The sequence below is a fragment of the Emydura macquarii genome, unplaced genomic scaffold (assembly GCF_026122565.2).
Source record: "Emydura macquarii macquarii isolate MOO-44397 ecotype Brisbane River unplaced genomic scaffold, CSIRO-AGI_Emac_v2 contig_1363, whole genome shotgun sequence".
Classification (NCBI taxonomy): Eukaryota; Metazoa; Chordata; order Testudines; family Chelidae; genus Emydura; species Emydura macquarii.
In genome coordinates, this window is record NW_027131500.1 from 7,083,719 (window position 1) to 7,103,386 (window position 19,668).

Sequence of the window (19,668 nt, forward strand, 5' to 3'; positions counted from 1 at the left end):
CATTCCATCGTATAAAATTATTTAAATAGTTGTTTAAAAAATCATGTACTATAATGTCTCTAAACACTCAATAATAATAATAATAATAATATGCTTCTGAAGAACTTTCTAACTTTCTAAATGTTTACAAATCAACCATAACAGATTCTTTAGGAAATGATGCAATCTAACATCAACAATAAGTTTTTAAAAAGTATTCTGACGTGTTTAGGGACTAGAGCTTAATGCTGTATTGAATCGACAATGCCCTTTAACACTATCATTAATAGGTATTTGCACATAGCCCATTTTTTTTGTAACAGCACACATTGTAACAGGTGTGGACATTTTTATTTATTTATTTATTTGCATTTTGTTTTAGAACAAAAACAAGGAAATTAAGAAGTTTGTGATATTCAAGTTCATGAATGACAGCAACTCTTCTTGAATTTATCTTATTTCACCTAAGAGTTGTAGAAATCTAAGGCTACACTTACACTTGGAGCTGGGGTCGTGATTCCCAGCTTGGATACACCCCATCAACGGGTCCAGGCAGGTTTGTACTTAGGGCAGTTAGCCCATGCTGCTGCTCGCTGCTAAACTTTACCACACTTGCTTGATGAGAGCTAGCATAAGAATGTCTGTACAAGCTGGGAATCACAGCTCTAGCTCCATTGGTACATTGGTAGCGTCACATTGATAGGTGATGCTACTCCATCTGCTGTGCATGCTGCCCTATATTGAGAAAGATCTTGCAGTTGTACAGCGGTATTATCCAATTAGATCGCATATGACCTTATAAAGCTTACTGATTCATTGCACAATCAATGGGACAAATTGTGGCAGAAAACCTGTGGACTACCTAGGGATGGAAGTTGCCTTCCTCAATTGTGGCTCCCCAAAACCACAGAGAGGCCACGCCATAGGTTTTTTGAGGCAGGAACTGTGGAGTTATGTTTTAGGGTAGGGTCAGGGGTTATAGTGCTTATTGTCCTGGTTTAGCAGTGCTTCATTTGCATGACACTCTACTCAGATTATTTTGCTTCTGGCAAGTGTGCTGATGATAGTCAGATATGGCTGCACATTGATGACGCTTTGATTGGTGTTTGTGCATTGACTCAGAATTTATGCTTTAAGGATGAAGTTCACCCCTGTGCTGAGTGTCGGCACAAAGCCTATGTATGAATAAATCCCAAATGTTTTTTTTTTATTAATGTGTTAAAGGTTAATAAAAACTCATTTAAAGAGCAAACATCATAAAGAGCAAAATAATATTAAAGAATACATTTCAATTTCAATTAAAGCACTATTTAAACAAAGGAGACAGTTGCTTTGTCATTAGAATTATTCTGTTACATGTACAAAATAAAGCTTGACAAAAATAGCATCAGAAACCTTTTAAAGCAAATGACAATGGGCCAGATACTTAGCTGATATAAATTGGTGTAACTACATTAAAGTTAGTGGATTACACCAGCATTTGGCCCAAATACTTTTGCAATCTTAGGCTGTGAGGAAAATTACACTTTCTTACAAAAAATACATCAAAGCTGCATATCAGTCTAGCACTCCATATTCTAATAAAAGCAAAGACAATAAATATTCTTATATAAATAAAATAACATTTGGGAGGCATTAGCACAAATCTAGTCATACCTAGAATAACAGAGCTGTGGCAACATTTTAATGAGCAAAGAGCAAACGAGATTTTAATCAGTGCATAAAAAGAAATCTAGTGGATAACAGAAGAGGTCATTAAATAGGGAGCTTTCAAAATCATAACACAGCAGGAAGGAACAACTTAGGAGCAAATCAACACATTGCCAGAAATAAATTTCCTTCAGAGAAATCAATCTTGTTTTGTTTTTAAAAAAATTACATAAATGAAGGTACTTGGTGAATTCACCACGCTGAGAATTCTGGAGACAGATGTCTTCTATTTACCTAGAAGATCTAACAAGCAAGGCCAGAGGCAGTGTGAGTTTCTTACTCTGTCCTGTCAATGTGTCACACCCCAGTAAGGATGGAGTCAACCCTAAGGGTGACAGCAGAGTTCAGTTGCCATCCAGAGACTGATCGCAAAATAAGGCCCTGATCCTGCAAACGCTTGCATTGTCTTCAGTGGACAACTCTCATGTATAACATTAAGTGTACATATAAACATTTGCGAGATCAAGGCTTAATCTGGTTAAAACAAAATACTTCTCTGCACACTTCAGTAGTTGGATATATTAGAAAAATCATACATTGGCTGTATTTGGAGATATTTGATCCATATTCCTGTCTATATATGCCGATTATATTTAGTTACATAGTCATATTTTTAATATCATGATAATCATCTCTCATTCTTGATGATATGTAGCCTAAGAATTAGCTAAAATTACGGCATAGTAGGGTCTCATGCCCAAGATTATAAATGCTGTTAATAGACCTGTTTCAGTAAGTAATTTATTTTTATGTGAGTTAAGGTTTATTTCCCTTTGATTTTCATTTGTTTACTTAATAGAATTAGTTTTGCAATGATAAGATTAGAGGAGTATATCCATGTATAAACTGGGTATTGCCAAATGTTGCTCAGTCTTTGATGCAAAACTCTGGCCATTGCCCAGGAGATCTAAAGACGGCAAAATAACTCTCCCCTCCCAATCCAAGGGTTTAGTGTACACCAGATGAAGGGACTGGAGTAGAGTAAAGTGGCCCTAGTTGTGGCCGAGGGAGGATTCTCTTGGCATATGCCTTGCAAAAGACTGCCCTAAGGCTGCCTTCTGAGATCCCCTTTGCATGCTCGGGTGTAGCAGACATACTGGGGGTGGAGTTGCAGGTGGAAGTGATATATTGGGGCAGAGCATGCAACTTTGCTGTGACCCATAGAGAAGCTGGGAGGGGTGCCTGCCATAATTTAGACAAGACTTTGTGGTTGTCTAAATTATGTCGGTGCCTCTCAAGCAACAGGAGTAGATAAGGATCAGGAGGGCACACAAATTTTGTTTAAAGCCGCCATAGTCCCCATGCTTTCTGGGTTGGGAGTTGTCTGCTGTTCCTTTTGAAGGTGCATCAGAGAATCTCACCCCAATCCTCCCTCCCCTAATAAAGCAAGCAATCCGGGAATTAACAAGTATTCATCTAGATGACAAAGAATTAAGGTCAGCTTCTGATACCCTCACTCTTACTGAATAACACCTTGTTTTACAAAGGACTCTATTGACGTCAGTAGGATCATGTGTTACCCGATGAGAGTAAGCTATCAGAATCTGCCTCTTAAAGAACAAGAGGCAATATGAATTCACATGCTCTACATCATATCAAACAAACCTATGAGCTTTCCTTTATGCAGTCCCTGACAAGTTAGATGGAGATAATATTGCAAACATAATGTATTAAGAGTTTAGCAAATGATTTAATATGGTTCTATATGAAATTCTTCTTGAAATATATAGCATTACATCCTAGAAAGGAATCTCCATTATTACATGTTCTAGTTCCTCTAAAGTGTTTTTTTTCCATTCACCAATAGGCAGGATTTGTAAAAGTCCTTTGTCAAAGGGTGACACTGGCCCTTTTATAGGGAAGAGACCAGTGCACCTGTGACTGGCAGCTGCCCACCAGCTGAGCTTTTAAAAGAGGACACCTGAACCCTAGGGGGCGGGGGTAAAAGGACAGGAGAGAGCTGCCTGAAAGACTCAGACATTGGCAGGAAAGAGCTGCCAGAGACTAGGAGGTCTCTGTAGAAGGTCCCTGAAGGAGGCTGTTGCTGGTGAAAGGCTGAAGGCAGGAGAGCAGTAAGAGGGGTTAGCTGGCTGACCTGCCCAAGCCAGAGAGCCTGGGCTGACGGCCAGAGAGTAGCAGATGGAGTTGCCTGCTGGTTTCCAAGCCTGAGCCAAAGGCTAGAGAGGGCTGAAGGCAGGGGAGTGGCGGAGGGCTTATCCCTCGATGAGACTGTGCTGCAGAGGTGGAAAAGGTCAACAGAATAGGGGGAGTGATAGAGTCTCCTCTGGTGGGGATGAACCCCAGCAGAGGCTGTGGGGATTCCTGCTGGAAAGAGCAGGGTTGTACTACAGTTGGAAGGGCTGGGGTGGCACTCCTGGTAAAAGGAGAGAACTTAAGAAAAGTCCAGGTATGGTGGAAGATGCTGGAGCACAGTGTGTGCTAAAATGATGGACTAGATGTGGGATTTTAAGGACTATATACATTGGGTGGGAGAAATGGACTATGTTTGGACTGTTTGGACTGTTTTGCACTATGTTTTTGTAATATACCTGCCCCAAGGAGGGGTATTATTGTGACAAGAAAGCTTGCGTTGAATTATTGGGGACTCTGTAGGAGGGAAATTGAGGAAGGTGCACTTGTTCTGCTGCTGGGATGTACTTCAGGTGGGATTGCCCTAGGACACTCTTTTTTCCCCTAGCTACTGTGGCTAGCATTAACACGTTCTGTTTTATCATTTCACTGCAAACGTTAATTGACCACCGTATATTCTCTTTTTGTCCCTTTCCCAATTCCTCATGCCTAGCATAGGTTGTGTATTAACCCGATCTCTCTGAAAAGTCCCTCCTGGAGCTACATTGATGTTTTCTTATTACTTACATTTTTCTTTTTTTCTGAGACATTGTATACGCTTTTGCCTTAATTGTGGTGTTATTCGGCATGCTCCATCCTTACTCTCTATACAATGTATGGATATTGATAATTCCCTCTTTCTGCTTATTTATGCTGTTTCTTAATTCTCCAAAATTGCCTTCAGACATGGAAACACCTATCACCAAATCCTCCTTTAAGCACAACTAAGTGGCATTAAGTTTAATAAATGCAGTAATTTAGGGACTAAATTTAATCTGCATTTATTTGGTGGACACCCAGTCACAGGATCTCAGAAGCCCACTAATGAGGAAAGAAAGTGGCTGCAAAGTTCCTTCCAGTGAATGGCTCTCAGGGCTCGAGAAGAGACTTTGCTAGGGAAACCGCTAAATGCAAAGGATCAGTGCATCTCCTCAGCATTCTCTATGGCCCGGGCTTCTGTGGATTCCCCCCTCTCCCTCACAAAAAATTAAAGCAGTAAAGTTGCCCCTGCAAACTGGAAGCTCTGAGCCAGGGTAGGTGGCAATGCCATTCTTTGCCTTCCCTCAGGGTGAAACCCCCAAGGGTGCGGGAGGGATCAGCTGGTACAGAGAGAAATATATTACACCTCTCTCTGCCAGCATGAGTGAATTTGATTCATGGCCTCTGAGTATTAACCAATCCTTTATTGTGGCATATAATAATAAAAGAAATGTGCCTAGTTTCATAACCCATGTGCTACACTAGTATTCTGTCGTCTTTCTGATTAGTGGGCATTAATATCTCAGGAACAAAAAAGTTACTCAAATTTTACAAGGCCCATTCCCTACAGAACTGAACCCTCCCCCCCAAATCTTATTGATCATGCCCTGTATTTATTTTTGTGAAGTGTATCTGCCAACCTTGAAAAATAAATGTGCACATTTAAAATATGAACTGAGCTGTGCTAATCTAATCAGCATTTAGTGCTTTCTATATCCATTGAATTAATCGCCTATGTTCTGTGAGAATTACATTTATTTTTCTTTGTTAACTTGGAAATAGAAATATTGTAAAACGCTAAGTATCTGGAAAGAATTTAATGGTGTGTTCAATTGATCACCTGTGGACTTTATTTGTAATTACATTCTTTTCAACACTTGTATTCTTCTGATTCCATTATCTGTATTTGGAGAAGTTACATTATACATTCATTTTATGCAGTATGCAGTAGCCAAGTTGGTTCCAGGATATTAGAGAGACAAAGTGAATGAGGTAATATCTTTTATTGGACCAACTTCTGTTGGTTTGCGAGCTCACACAGAGCGCTTCTTAAGGTCTGGAGAAGATATTACTTAACTCACCTTGTCTCATTATACATTCAGACAGATACACACACGGCACATCCAAGGAGAGTATTGTTGCTGTTAGCCATCATTAAGAGTTTGCAATATATATGTATTATAATTAAATAAAAATCCCCTGCCTTGGCTAGAATTTTGAGCATTCCAAAGCACTATAACACAGCTTGGATAGAAAAAAATCTCTCATTTTCTGCTGACTGACTACTGATTTTTCAGCACTCAGGATGGAAAGTGCACCATGACTATAATGCACAGTATAATTGCTTCAGAATTCCTACAGTATTAATCCATTTTAGGACACAGTATAAAACAGGGCAGACTCATAGTTGACTTTTTTGACCAGATCCTCAGCTGGTGTAAATCAGTGTAGGTCCATTTATTTCAATGGGGCTATGCTGATTTACACCAGCTGAGGATCTGGCTCCTAAAGCCTGAAAAGCTATTGCCTCCAAGTCTTCTCAATAGGAACTAATGCATAATCTTGGGAGAGGCAATACTGGCAAACTTTTGATTTACAAATACCAATCAGAAAAGCCTCTTGATCACGGCTCTTTGCACTCTCTCTCTTCCACACACCGTCCTTACTCAACAAAACTAAATAAATAATAAATGGCCATACCCTGCCACTCAGTTCGTAGGAGAGTTCCGTGCAAAGATTGATGGCAGAGTCTCCTTCAAAAACAGGATAATCCCCATTATGTCAGTGCCTCAAGGGAAACAAGAAACCTTCAGATAATCATGGTGTCGGCCCAGCAAATCTTCAGTCTGTTCTCCAAGAGCACCCCAATCACAGAAAGCCTAACTTTCTTTTCCCCAAAGACAGACAGCCCCACAGCTTCATTAATGCAGAACTGAGAATTTTCACAGGTATCAGATGTGAAAGAGCTCAGCCTGTTGGAACTTTTTTTTAAGCGCTATGTGGCCTGAACTACTGTCAGTCTTTGGCTTGGTCTACACTGCCGGCAAAATTCGGCGGCAGTCAACAGGAGATACACAAGCTACACAGAGTAGCTTGTGTATCTCCCGTCGACTTCCGAACTTCTACTTACCGAGGTGTCTCCATTATGCTGCGCCAGTGGGAAATTCCCTCCCATCGACACAGTGTTAATCTTTTTGCGGAGGCAGATTAATGCCGTCGACTTCCAGATTGATTGAGCAGGTCTCCACTGCTGTTCAATCAATCCTGAAGAATCAATCTGGCGGCGCCAATGGTGATGTCGTCAAAATAGACGTACCCTTTGAGGGTGATGGGTGGTGATGTCCTTTTTTTTTTTTTATAACCAAGGAGTTTAGTTAGTAGGCATCTAATTCAACATTGCATACAAACAGGCACAGCTGATCTTGGCTCCATACTACACATATTTTGATGTAGAAATTACTGGGTGAGGTTCTATGCCCTGTGTTATGCAGGAAGTCAGACTAGAGGAACATAATGGACCCTTCTGGCCTTAAAATCTAAGAACATATGAGTATGTGCTTCCATATTTCATGTAAGTAGCACCAAACTGATTACTTGCTGCTATATCAATTGATGATCAACCAAATATGAAGGAGGGCCTTCGTTACACCCTCTTCTTCCTCCTGGGAACCACCTTGCCCCACTGTTCTAGGAGGAGGTCATCCTTCATTTCCATTACAACTCTGAATGTTATTTCACTAAATAATTATTTGGAAATACTTTTTTCATTTTTTGACCAACTCAATGGGTGGTTGAATAATCTATTGCAAATATTATACATCGCAAATTTTGTCATGTTTGTAAATCCACCTTTCCTCATTCAAACAGCTGAACCCACAGCAGAGTCTATATACCATTTGTCACAACAGTCTCTTCTCTAAAGTTCAGTTACAGCTTTTGAATGTTCATAAAGCGTGTTGGGTTTATCTTATTAATTGTTGTTATTTTATTATTGAAACTGGATTTGCTAAAGCACCAGGAAAAATACTGAAGAGAATTTATGTGGGAATGAACTAGATGACCTATTTTTTTTTCCATCTGTAACTTCATTCTGCTGGGACAGGCCACTCTGTACCTAATTGCACCCTGTTTGTTCTTCCAAGATGACAGCACACTCGGGTGGCAAAGTACAGTGGCTGCTTCTGTTAGGGGGAAAAAAAAGTGAATATTTTCTCTAGAGCTATTCTCATGTCTCTCAGGTTGGATTGAATCCAAACTCAGATTAATTATTTATGAAGTCTGCTGAATGTGGAATAATTAATAACCAACAGTAGAAAAAATTGAGAGAGGAAAACCTGTACAGTCAGACTGGTTTAATTTAGATCAATACAAGAATAGCTTGAAATATAGGTTTGAAAAATCTTATGAACATGTTGATTTCTACCTGAATAGGCCCATAACACAAATATTCTCTACAAGATTTTGACAATGTACAAAAGAATTCTTTCTTCAGTCTCCAAAAATGTATTTTACTTCTATCAACACAATTGTTTTGCAATAACTGCATTTAAAATAGTGTTTCTTCTTTATGTTAATACTGTATGTGCGTGCGTGCGTGCGTGCGCGTGCGCAAAAAGCCTATGTTAATACAACATTGTGAGGTCAAGCTCTCTGAAATTAGAAGCTGTTATGATTAGGATTGCCTCTGTAACCTTAATTCAGCCCCTTTGTGTGTATGCAGTATGATTACATTAATTATATGATCACATAAGATTTTTCCCACAAGATCCCCGAATGGGTAGTTATTCAATATTTATTTTCCTCCTCCTCATTCAGTGTATGCCTCAGGCCATTTAATGCACACTATCCAAATCCTGCATTGAATACAAGATTTGTGATTTTGGCTCCAGTCATCTTCCCCCTCTGCTCCTATTAACCCCTCCAGCCACCTGTCCTTCTCCTTCTCTAACACTATATACCCCTCAGTCCCCTCTTTCTTCCCCTGCTCCTGTTCATCACATCCCAACCCACTGGCTTCTGACTCCCTCTTTGCTCTTCCCCTGGACCTTCTTGACTTCTGGCACCCCCAATCCTAAATGGGTTTTTGGGGTCTTACTAAAGCATAAACAATAATACCATTAACAATAAATATTTGAAGCCATTTTACTCTCATCAGCTTCATCCAAAAGAATCAAAGCTAGTTTTTAAACAAAGGACATTTCTGAATATTTCACCAGTCCTGCCCTTAGAAACTTCTTGCATGAGCCAATGTCAAATTCCACCTATATTTCATATTTTGTGATATAATGTGATTTCGCTGGGCAGATCAAGGCACACACAAGCATTAGACATTGCAAGAGATTTTAGATGGAGTTTTCATTTATTTATCTTTTAATCTCAATGTGTACTTAATCATAATTTTTTTAAAGCATTCTAGCTGTTAGTGGGTTTTATTCTGAACATTTGTAAGCCTAAGAATTTTTCTTTTTTTTTTTGGAGCTAAAGTACATAGGGATCAAGTTAAGCCTTATGTTTGGACTGTAGTTCCAGCCTTACCTATGGAGGGGCTGGTCCTCTCCATAATTAAGCAGAGCAAGACTAGAAACCTGGCCTTTCAACCCCAGAAACACGGACATCTGTCTCTTGAACTAAAGGAAAATTTCTGTTAGGTGTCAGCTGTTGCAATACCAAATGTCCTTTTTAAATTGCCACCAGCCATTAGAGAGCAACGTATTTTCTCACTTTTACAGACACACAGAAAGAGGTTGTGTCTATACTAAGGCTGTGTTTTTTCAAAAAGATCTAAAGGTTTGTCTACATGGAGACACTCAGGAAAGTTAATCCTAATGAACTAAAGGTGTGAATTCAAAGTGGATTAGTTAAACTGCATTAAACTCCAATGTAGCCACTCAGAATTAAAGTGACCTTAATTCAGTTTATCTTAATTCACTTCCACTGCACCTGTGGGAAATTATGGGTCTGAAAAATCCTAGTTTAGACAAGACCAAACCCTGACCCTGCTTCAACAGAAGACAATAGGGGTATGTCCTGTTTCCATTAATTTTAATGGAAGTTATGGGTCTATTTTTATTCCCACTGATGACAATGGGAGTCTTGTAGGGTATGTTTACACTGCAATTAAACACTGGTGACTGGCCAATGTCAGCTAACTCAGGCTCGCGGGGCTCAGGCTATGGGTCTATTTAATTGCAGTGTAGACTTTTGGGCTCGGTTCTGTGGCATGCCTTTTCAGAAGAGCAGCACAGGAGGTGCAGCCCTAGAGAGGTGTAGCAAAGTTGACTTAAAGCCACCTTTTTTCCACCCAGATGCTCTGCTGCTGCAGTGGTCAAAATACACCAGCCTTCACTCAATTACCAATGGAGTGCACATCTCAGAATCCCTACAGGTTCACGTCAGCTCTGAATCTCTATAGCACTGAGCAATATGGGTATATTTCCTACACTGAGGCCTGTGAAGAGGCTGATTTCAGCCCTATGATGCTCCAACAGCACCATTATGGCAGTGTATAATGTCTGGTATGGGAGCTACAACTGGACCTATAATCAAGGTCTCTCAAGATCTATTTTAACTGTTTTTGTCTATTTCCTTTACTATCAGGATATATCTTCATAAATAATAGCAAGATTTGCTTCAAAATCAATCATTCAAGGTCCTTTTGTATAATGAATTTTATACTTGCTGAATTATCATAAAAACAACCGAAAGGGGATTTTTGACAATTAATTTAACATCTAAGAACAAACATGAGAAATGACACAACTTTCTGAACAACTATGAGATTTCTAGACATGCAGATGAATTAGACCGAATCCCTCTGAATATCTACATCCTTAGCTCAGATATCCAGTTTCTAAATTCAGATATCAAATGTGACTCCTTAGAGTCATCTAATTGTGAACCAAGGAAAAGTAGCAGAAAAAAATCTTGAGAGCAGATTCTTTATTAGGATACAGCACCTTGTTAAAGATAAAAGCTTAGCATGTCTTTTTCCTCAGCCCTTTTCAATTCATCACCCTTTAAAAATGTTACTCTTAAATTATTTTCTAGATGCTGACTCAATTTAATAATGATACATATCTTGCCCTCACCCATGTGCTAGATCAGTGTTTCTCAACCTTTTAAGTAGCAAGTACCCCCTAACTTCTGAAAATTTTAATAAGTACCCCAACACTCAATTTTCCACTCTGAGAAATATAATATTTTCCCCCTTTACCGCTGGATGACTATTTCTCGTAAAGCAGGAGAATTCTGAGTTCTGCAATGCTGTGTGGCTATGACAGATCACAAACCCCCTGCTGTTTCTCCCCTCCTTCCTCCATATAGGAGCAAAGGTCAACGCTAGCCAATCACTATGGCCCGGTGGTGGGGTCAGGTGGTGTTCTCACAGGCGGGAACAGCCCGGGAGGTGGGCGACTGCCACCTGTTCTGAGCTGGGGTGGAGAAGGCTTCCACATGGGCTGGGACCCAGGAATGTGGGCAGGCATCAGGCAGCTGCTGCCCATCTTCAAGCCAGGGTGTGGGAGGCTGTCTCTTGGCTCAGAGACAGGGCACGGGTGGCAGCCACCCAGCTGTGAGCCCAACTCGCAAGGCAGAGGAGACTGCTGACGGCTCCCACCTGGGAGCTGGGACCGGGCGGGACATGGGCGGCTGCCACTTGGCTTCCCAAAAAGCCAGCAACTGCTGCCCAAGCTGGCAGCTGCCGCCTGGCGTCCCAAGAAACTGGCGGCTGCTGTCTACCTCCCAGCTAGGAGGCGGGACTGGGCGGGAAGCTGGCGGCTACCGCCGCCTCCCCCAGAAGCCGGTGGCTGCTGCCCACCACCCTTCACTGGGTTTTTCGCCGCGTACCCCCTGGCTGTGTCTCGGGTACCCCCAGGGGTACGCGCACCACAGCTTGAGAAACTATGTGCTAGATCATTGGTAAACAATTAATAAAGCTTGTTTCAAGGTTTCAACTGTTCCCAGAAACACCGAAGACACCTGTAGTGGCATTTATGCGGAGACACTTTATGTAAAGTGCACACTTATGTCTCAGTTTGGATGACCTGCAATTTCACAAGCTTTTTAAATTCAAATAGACATTACTTGGGCTTTGAGACTTGTTATCCTAAAATCTACATTTACAGTTACGTTTTGTAGATGAGGTTGAATTTTTTTTGTTGTTGAAACTGTTTTCGAGTGGAATATGCCATTTCAATGAAACTGAATCTCTGTGTGAAATCATATTGATTTTGGACAACAATTCCCACAGAAAGAAAAGGAACCAAAATGTTTTGTTCCATTTCAAAATGTATTTTATTTCAATGTTATATTTGTATTTTTACATTATTTTATTACAGCAGTAATAGTAATGCATGAGATGACATACCAAGTCATGCTATAATGACATGACAGATCATTATAGCACTGGTACTATTGACATTTCATAATAGGACAAAATAATAGTTGGAATATTGTGTGGTCCTTCATTTCACCCAACAGATGGTTGAAACGCATTGCTGATTTAAAGGATTAATATAAATAAAAGGTTCTCAGCCTGGGCATTGTGACCCCTCAGGAGAATTGCAAACAGATATCAAGGGGTACAAACTCCGGGCCATGTCCATATTGTTAAATGGCAGGAGGATTCCACATAGATGAGTGGGGGGCTGGGCTATTGGTTGCAGAGTGGTCCTGATATGGAAAAGTTTGAAAATTTCTCATCTAAATCAAATTGTGAAATCCTCCCCCCTCCAGTCTAATCTCTTTATAGCAGGTAAATGGGCTGGAGCATCACGAAGGGACTACAAAACACAGGATTTTGCTGTGGGGGAATTCCCCTGGCTCAGGTACCACAAAAGATAATCACAAGGCTGCCTTCTTAGGATCTCCGCACAAGCCCAAGTATTGGGGTCAAGACGGGGTAGGAGGGGCACAGAGAGAGCTGCGTCACAGCAGGCCACACTGTGCAGATTCCAGGCAATGCTGGGGCCCATAGCACTGCCTGGAGAAACTGCCATTACTTAAACCTTCAGGAATGCGTATTCTATGCCAGGAGCATTTCTAGCCACTAGAGCGTTCCAGGATTAGAAGGGTGAAAAGGTGACTTAAAGCCCCCTCTTAGAAACATAGCAGAGAATTCACATTTTATTCCTAGATTTAGATCTCAATTCTTGCTTGACTCTTGTGTGTAGTCCCCTTGTGGTGTTTATTATGCCTTGTCTTAGACTGTTAACTCTTCAGAGCAGGAAATGTGTGTATGCGTTTATAGTGCCCACATAATTGGTCCTTGATCTCAGCAGGGGCCTCTAGACACGACCGTAATATAGATAATACTCGTACTCATACTGCTGTGAGTAGGTGAGCAGGACTTGTCCAATAGCTTATACAGTGTTTTTAGATCCCTTGGGATGGAAGACATTACATGAGTATGTAACCCTTCTGCCATGTGTGGCTAACAGTAACAAGGGCCAGGTTCAATATGGTGTCTAGGGATCCTTTTTAAATGCTATCTCCCAAAATGCACTTTGTCCATTGGGGAACAGTGGATGAAAAATAATGGAGAGAGAGAGGTGTTAGCAGAGATTGCCATTGCCATTTGAGAACTAAATATAACTATACAGTGATGAGTAGTTTATTGAAGATAGTGACTGAACCTCTTTTCGTGATACTACATTTCAAAATCAGTAACTGCTGAGGAAGCAGAATTGCCTTTAAGAGAGTGCAATATTTCAGAATTGTGTTTTTATTTTTGTTTATTAAATTTGTCGAAGTATTTTAATCCTATTTCACTGTTTAGCTGATAAAGTCAAATGAGAATGAATTGACTTTGGAAATATATGGACTTAAATAGTGCTCTCTTACTAATTGAGGACAATTTTAAAATACTTTGAAGTGAAGGGACCCCATATTTTTTGTGTGACCATTCTTCAGAAGTAACAGCCACATAATACATAAGCCAACATTAACACAAGTCTTTAAATGCAGTTATCATTATAGAACATCAGCACTGAAGAGTTTCCACTCTGAAAAAGTTTATGCTTGAGGAGATCTTATTTATACAACACTGATATTTCAGAGTCATCACTGAATGGTTGCTGAGATAATAACTTTCATATTTCTTGCACAGGATTGACATCTTCAAGTATGTGATCTATGGCATAGCAGCTGCATTCTTTGTCTACGGCATTTTGCTGATGGTGGAGGGATTCTTCACGACTGGTGCCATCAAGGATCTCTATGGAGATTTCAAAATAACCACCTGTGGCAGATGTGTCAGTGCCTGGGTATGTTAATATGACAGCCTTGATTACTTATGTTAATTTCAGTACCATTTTTGGAATAGGTTAGGATATGTTTACAAGGAAATATGTTTCTAGGGAGAGCGGTTGTTGTTTATTCTTACATTTTAGCAGTTAAAAACTACAACAAGAAAGGAATGGAATAATATGAATGGTCTCCATATTAGTTAAGCAGTGTCTACTGATGAAAAGTGCTATATAAGAGCTACGTATTAATAATACACTGTATTCTCAAATGGCATATATTGATGAGCTGAAGTAAAGGCTGCACATTCTGGTGACAAAGGATAAAAACCTTCCAAGAGCAAAACAGTTATCAAAAATAAACTATTAGAAACCCAGGCAATCCTAGTTAGGCTTAAATGGAAAAGAAATCCACATATTTGAAATTGTGGAAATGCACACTTAAGGCCATCCTAACAACTGTAATATGCCCTATAGTAATGTCACTCTTTCATCTTCTTTTCTTTGTTCCTTTCATAAGTACAGGGTAAGGTGTTAATACTTGGACCAAGGACTTGTTGATACCTTTAAAGATGTTGTTAGTTAAAGGCTGGGAACATTATAAATTGGGAAAAGTCACTGTACTGAGCCCCCCACCTAGTTCTTTGATCATCTTGTGGGCTTTGAGAAGTCTTCAGTCTATGGATGCAGACATCTTAAATGTAAACTAGATACTGTACTAATACAACTTGTGGATGAAATGTAAAAATATAACGCCTAGAGCATTGATTTTTAGAACAGTTTCATAAACATGTCTCCAATACAAAGAGTATTTATTCCTTTCATCATAATAAATGTTATAATCTTATGAACTGGGCCTAGGTGGACTGAATATGTATGCTAGCCTGCAGTTTAAGACCATGTGTATAGTTGCTGGCACGTGAAATGATTGCCTTCAGTATGCTATTTGTCTAATCAGGAATATGTGAAGTATGTCTTTTCCTGTAAAGAAGCCCAAAGCTCATACAGGCACTCTACAATTAAGATTAAGGCAGCCTGGTTTTTGTGGCCAATAACAAGATGAACCTGTTTGTTATGGTTGGAGGAAGTTGACATAGAGGGTGAAATCCTGGCTCCGTTTGAGTGAATGGGAGTTTTGTAGCTGACTTCAATGGAGTCAGGATTTCACCGAGAGTATCTTTTTTTCCCCAGGGAGTTGCTATGGCAGCTCTCATTCTCTGCATTTCTATATTTTCAACTGTTTGGGTATCTTTTAGGTTAAACTCTAATTCTGAATTTCCTGGGCCTTTCTTGGTAGCTATTTGATAACTAACCTCTAAAAAAAAAAAAAAAAAAAAAAAACAACAACCTGAGATTCTGACATGTGCTCGCAACCTTAATTTCAGCTTAATGAAAATGGGAAATTCCTTTGATTTATATTTGTTTGGAAATGTCTGACATGCATTGGCAGCTGAAGGAGGGAAGGAACATATTACCCATGGAAGAACTAAAAGCATGAGCACTCTCAGCAGGGAGCTCTGCGGGTTGATGGGAGTCACAGGGCTGTACTCTGTACTCACAGGGCCTGCCTCTTTAGCTGACCTCCCTGAGTTAGCTCTTCTCTATTTCCTGGCCTCTCCTTTCTTCCCATGCTTTGATTCCTGCTCTGGTTCCCTATGACCTTCTTTAAGATCAGTAGGAATCTTGACATGATAAAAGATCAGTGGAGTTTTTATTGGTAGTTTTATTTTAAGCTAGCCTACAAATCTACATTCTTAAAATATTCAGATTTACATCAATTAAAATGTGAGGCAGTCTTGTTTACACGTGTTTCTTTTACTTCTCTCACACATTTAAAAATAATTCTTATATAAATAATAAGTAGAGAAAAGCAACAATTTTTATTTGAAAAAGATTTTGTTTAAAACGGTATTTCAGTTCTGTCATGGTGCTTTTGCATTTCTACACTTCTCTTGTTCACATCCCTATACGTGGGAGGGTAAATTCTGAGCCCGATACATGGAGAATTAGACCTGTAACTCCTATTAAAAATAATGAAAGGTGGCCCTTTGTGTGTAGCCCAGATGGTGCTGTTGCTATGTAGATCAGATAGGAGAAATTAATTGTAGGGTTGCCAAATGGAGATTATGCTATTGAGGAGGATTAGCTCATTACGCAGGCTGCAAGAAGTCTTCCTTATATGGAATTCTGGGATATTCATCTTGCAAATTAAAAAAAAAACACTACCCAAAAACAAAAAACTCAACTAACAGAATCAATCAATAGCTTTCTAGCAATGTATTCTAAAAGTGAAAAAATGTACTCTTTCTGGTCACATATGCACGGACTATTTGCATTTTAAAATAATTTTGAAATCACATAAATGGCTCTACCTTGAAAGTGGCACTGTAAAAATGAGGGTGTATGTTTGTTGTGTCTCAGTGATTCCAGATAAAATTTGCTCAAATTATGAATTAAAAAAATATTTCTGAACAGTAGCCTTGCAGGCTCACCTGGCGGTCTGGGAATCAAGTTAAGTTCTTTTCTGCTTCACCATCAGCACTTGCTGATCTTAATGAAGTGTGTTACACATGTATGTATTAACTACACCAGTAATTAGAACTAGTTAGAAAATGGGGGGGGGGGGGGGAGGAGAGGGTTTCCCCAGGGAAGAATGTGTGTTTTTGGGGGGGGAGGGGAAGGCTTTTGTCAATTTTCTGTGGAAAGTTTTGACTTTTCACTGAAAAACTGAAAATGTTTTGATTTTCAGATGTTCAGTTTTTGTACAAAAATTGAAACTTTTCTGTTGAAAGCTGACAATTTTGCAAAAATAAAGAAATTCACTTTGTTGAAAACTAATTTTCTGTTGAAAACGAGTTTTGAGAGAGATTTTTCTTAATAACGCTGTTTATAACCTACCCGATTTTTATGCCTGTGGGCCTCTCTACACAGGCAACAAGAGCCTTCTTTTCAATTGAGTTAGTTTCTATTTACAATACAACCGAACCGGGTCAGTTCATATTATCTTAAAGCTTATGATCTACATCTCTATGTGCTTTAAAGGGGATTTCAATCAGGTTAAGCTAACTCAGTTGAAAAAAGCACCGTTTTTGCCCATGTAGACAAGGCCTGAGGAAGTGTCAATGGTAAGAGTCAGTGACAATCGTTTCAGAGCTAATTTATTGTTAAAGAAAGTAAAATAAGGGCAGCACAGGAATGTTAAATAAATTAAAACACAGATCGGAATTGGTTTTCAGTCTTCTTACGTACATTTCTCAACACTGCATGTATATTCTGTGAATTAAATAAATAGATATATAGAATGGCAGTGGAGCGTGATTAGCCAGAAAATGAGAAACAAAATTCAATTATGCCTGAAACCACTTGTGACATAGTTAATATATTTGAGATCAGGTGACTCTCCATTTATATTCAAACACCTTGATGATCGTGGGATGCATCTTTTCCACCTGTGATGTCAGTCAGCTGACTAAATGAAAGACTCATTTCTCAATCATCACAGCATCTCCTTTCTAAAATCTTTGCTTCCAGGCATCCCTTATTACATAAGTAATCATTTTTCTTTTTAAACTGAAAAGATTTGCTATTTTGGAAATGAAAAAAAGGCCTTAGTTTTAGGTCATTAGAAAATATTAAAGAAAGATTGCACCTTCTTGGTATTCATATTACCTCTTCACATACCCTAGCTTCAGGAAGATATGTATTTAAATGACTTTCTTTGGATTCTTCATATTATGTTATGGGTCAGTTTGACTAATTTTTCTTCCATCTCTGGCAATTAGATGCATATGATGCTCCTAGCTATGTCATCTGTGGGAACAGTGATTTTTTGGAATCTATATATTTCACTAAAATTTGAATGGTTGCATAAGTTTATTGCTTCATGCTTTCATTCAGTTTCTAGTAAATATTTTGTAGTGGTAATGCTAGATATTTGTGAGATAGCGCCTTTTCCATTACCCAGTCAAAAAAATCTAAGGCACATGACAAGCAGAATTTTATCTCCCCTAGCTGTGGAGGGCATTAATTAATTAGTCACCATGTAACACAGCTGAGGTCACAGCTGAGGATATCAGATTCAGGACAAACTGCTGAGAAATATGGCAGACACCTCCCTCCCCCAGGCTGGTGGTTATTCTATTATTAGATATACCAAGCCAGTAACAAAAATAAATTTCTGTCTCACCACACTGATTAACAAAAGTACAAAATGCAGTCTCCTTAGGCATCCCAACTCTTAACTCCCCACCCAGACACTAGACTTTATGATGAGTGGTTATTTAAAATCAGTTTAAAAAAAGGGTTCTGCTCTCAAAAGATCTGCCACATAGCCAGGTCAATATATAACTCTTAGATCTTACCCAATAATCACGCTGCTGTCAATCCTTCAGTGGCTAAAATCTAACCGTTTATTTTTAAGAGAAAAGAAGTAGAGAGTTAAAATGCTTAAGGAAATCATATACACACAAGTGTTTGCAAAGTTCTTATATCAGGTTTGAAGCAGTGATGAAATAACCTGCTAGTTTGCAAATGTCTCTCTAGAAATTACCCCAAAAGCTTGGGGCTCACCAGGCTTGTTTAGAACTTCCTTGTTAGAAATCCAGTCCAAAGAAATAAAGATAAAATGGAGACGTTTCCAGGGTCTTTTATACCCTTTCCCACGTTGAGGGAATTTTACTATCCCAAACAAAACCCCCAGCACAGTGGAAGAGTACAGGCACAAGATGGAGTCCAGAGTCACATGCGCAAGTCACATGACTTTACATGGCTTGCTGACTCACAAGGGCAAGCCACTGGCCACTTGGAGGCTAAGGCATCTGCAGAAAGAGCCAGCTGGGAGGAGTGAGTTTCTTCTATAGCTCGTTGTGAGAGTCAATCGCCTTTGATGGGCCGTCAAAGGATAGCTGTCTGGCTTCAATGTAGATTTTACCTGGTGAGTGTTATCCGGGAATACAGCACACATGTAGGATGCCAGCATATAGTAAATATTTATAACTTTAGATACAAAAATGATACATATGGAAAGTAGCCCTTTCCCTAAGAAGAAATCTATTCTCAGTAGTTGTCCAGGTCACTCAGTTATCTTCTAGGTCCTAGTGATTTTTTCTTTTGGTTTTTTACTGTCTGTGCTTCAGGTCAATACAGCACTCTCTTGCTACCTGATCTTCAGTTAGAACTGTTATTCTAGGACAGTACAAACTGTAACATGTTTTCCCCATCTTTTAAATGTTTTTGTTCCCAAATGCCCAGTGCATATTCCATTTAGAATCTCCTCTTCTAAGGAGCTTTGGATGATTCTTTGTCATTATTCGTTAGCATACTTTTCACTACGTATAACTCATCTTGAACGTTCCAGAAATGACATGTAAACTTTTGCCTTTCTTTGCTGGTGTCTTTCTAGCCACTTATGATTAATTTCTTACAGCAGCAGTGATTCTGCATCTTTGCTTGTCTTCCTGACTCTCTCAGTAAATTCTTTCTCACTTAGTCCTTGTCTATACTACACAGTTTTGTCAACAAAAGCGATGGAGGTGTACACTCTGAAATGCTCCTCCTGGCAATGTAACTTCCCTTCTGTGCCAACATTATAAAACCACCTCAACGAGAGGCGTAGGGCTTATATCCGTGT

General features: G+C 39.5%; 1 protein-coding gene across 3 annotated transcripts in view; it reads left to right on the forward strand.

Moving 5' to 3' along the window:
• The window catches only part of GPM6A (glycoprotein M6A), a 301,542-nt gene that overhangs the window by 253,061 nt on the left and 28,813 nt on the right, over positions 1-19,668 (forward strand). For all 3 annotated transcript variants that reach the window (XM_067551709.1, XM_067551707.1, XM_067551708.1), the window contains one exon: positions 13,904-14,060. In XM_067551709.1, the coding sequence (XP_067407810.1) occupies positions 13,904-14,060 (157 nt within the window). The remainder of the gene's footprint in view (positions 1-13,903; positions 14,061-19,668) is intronic.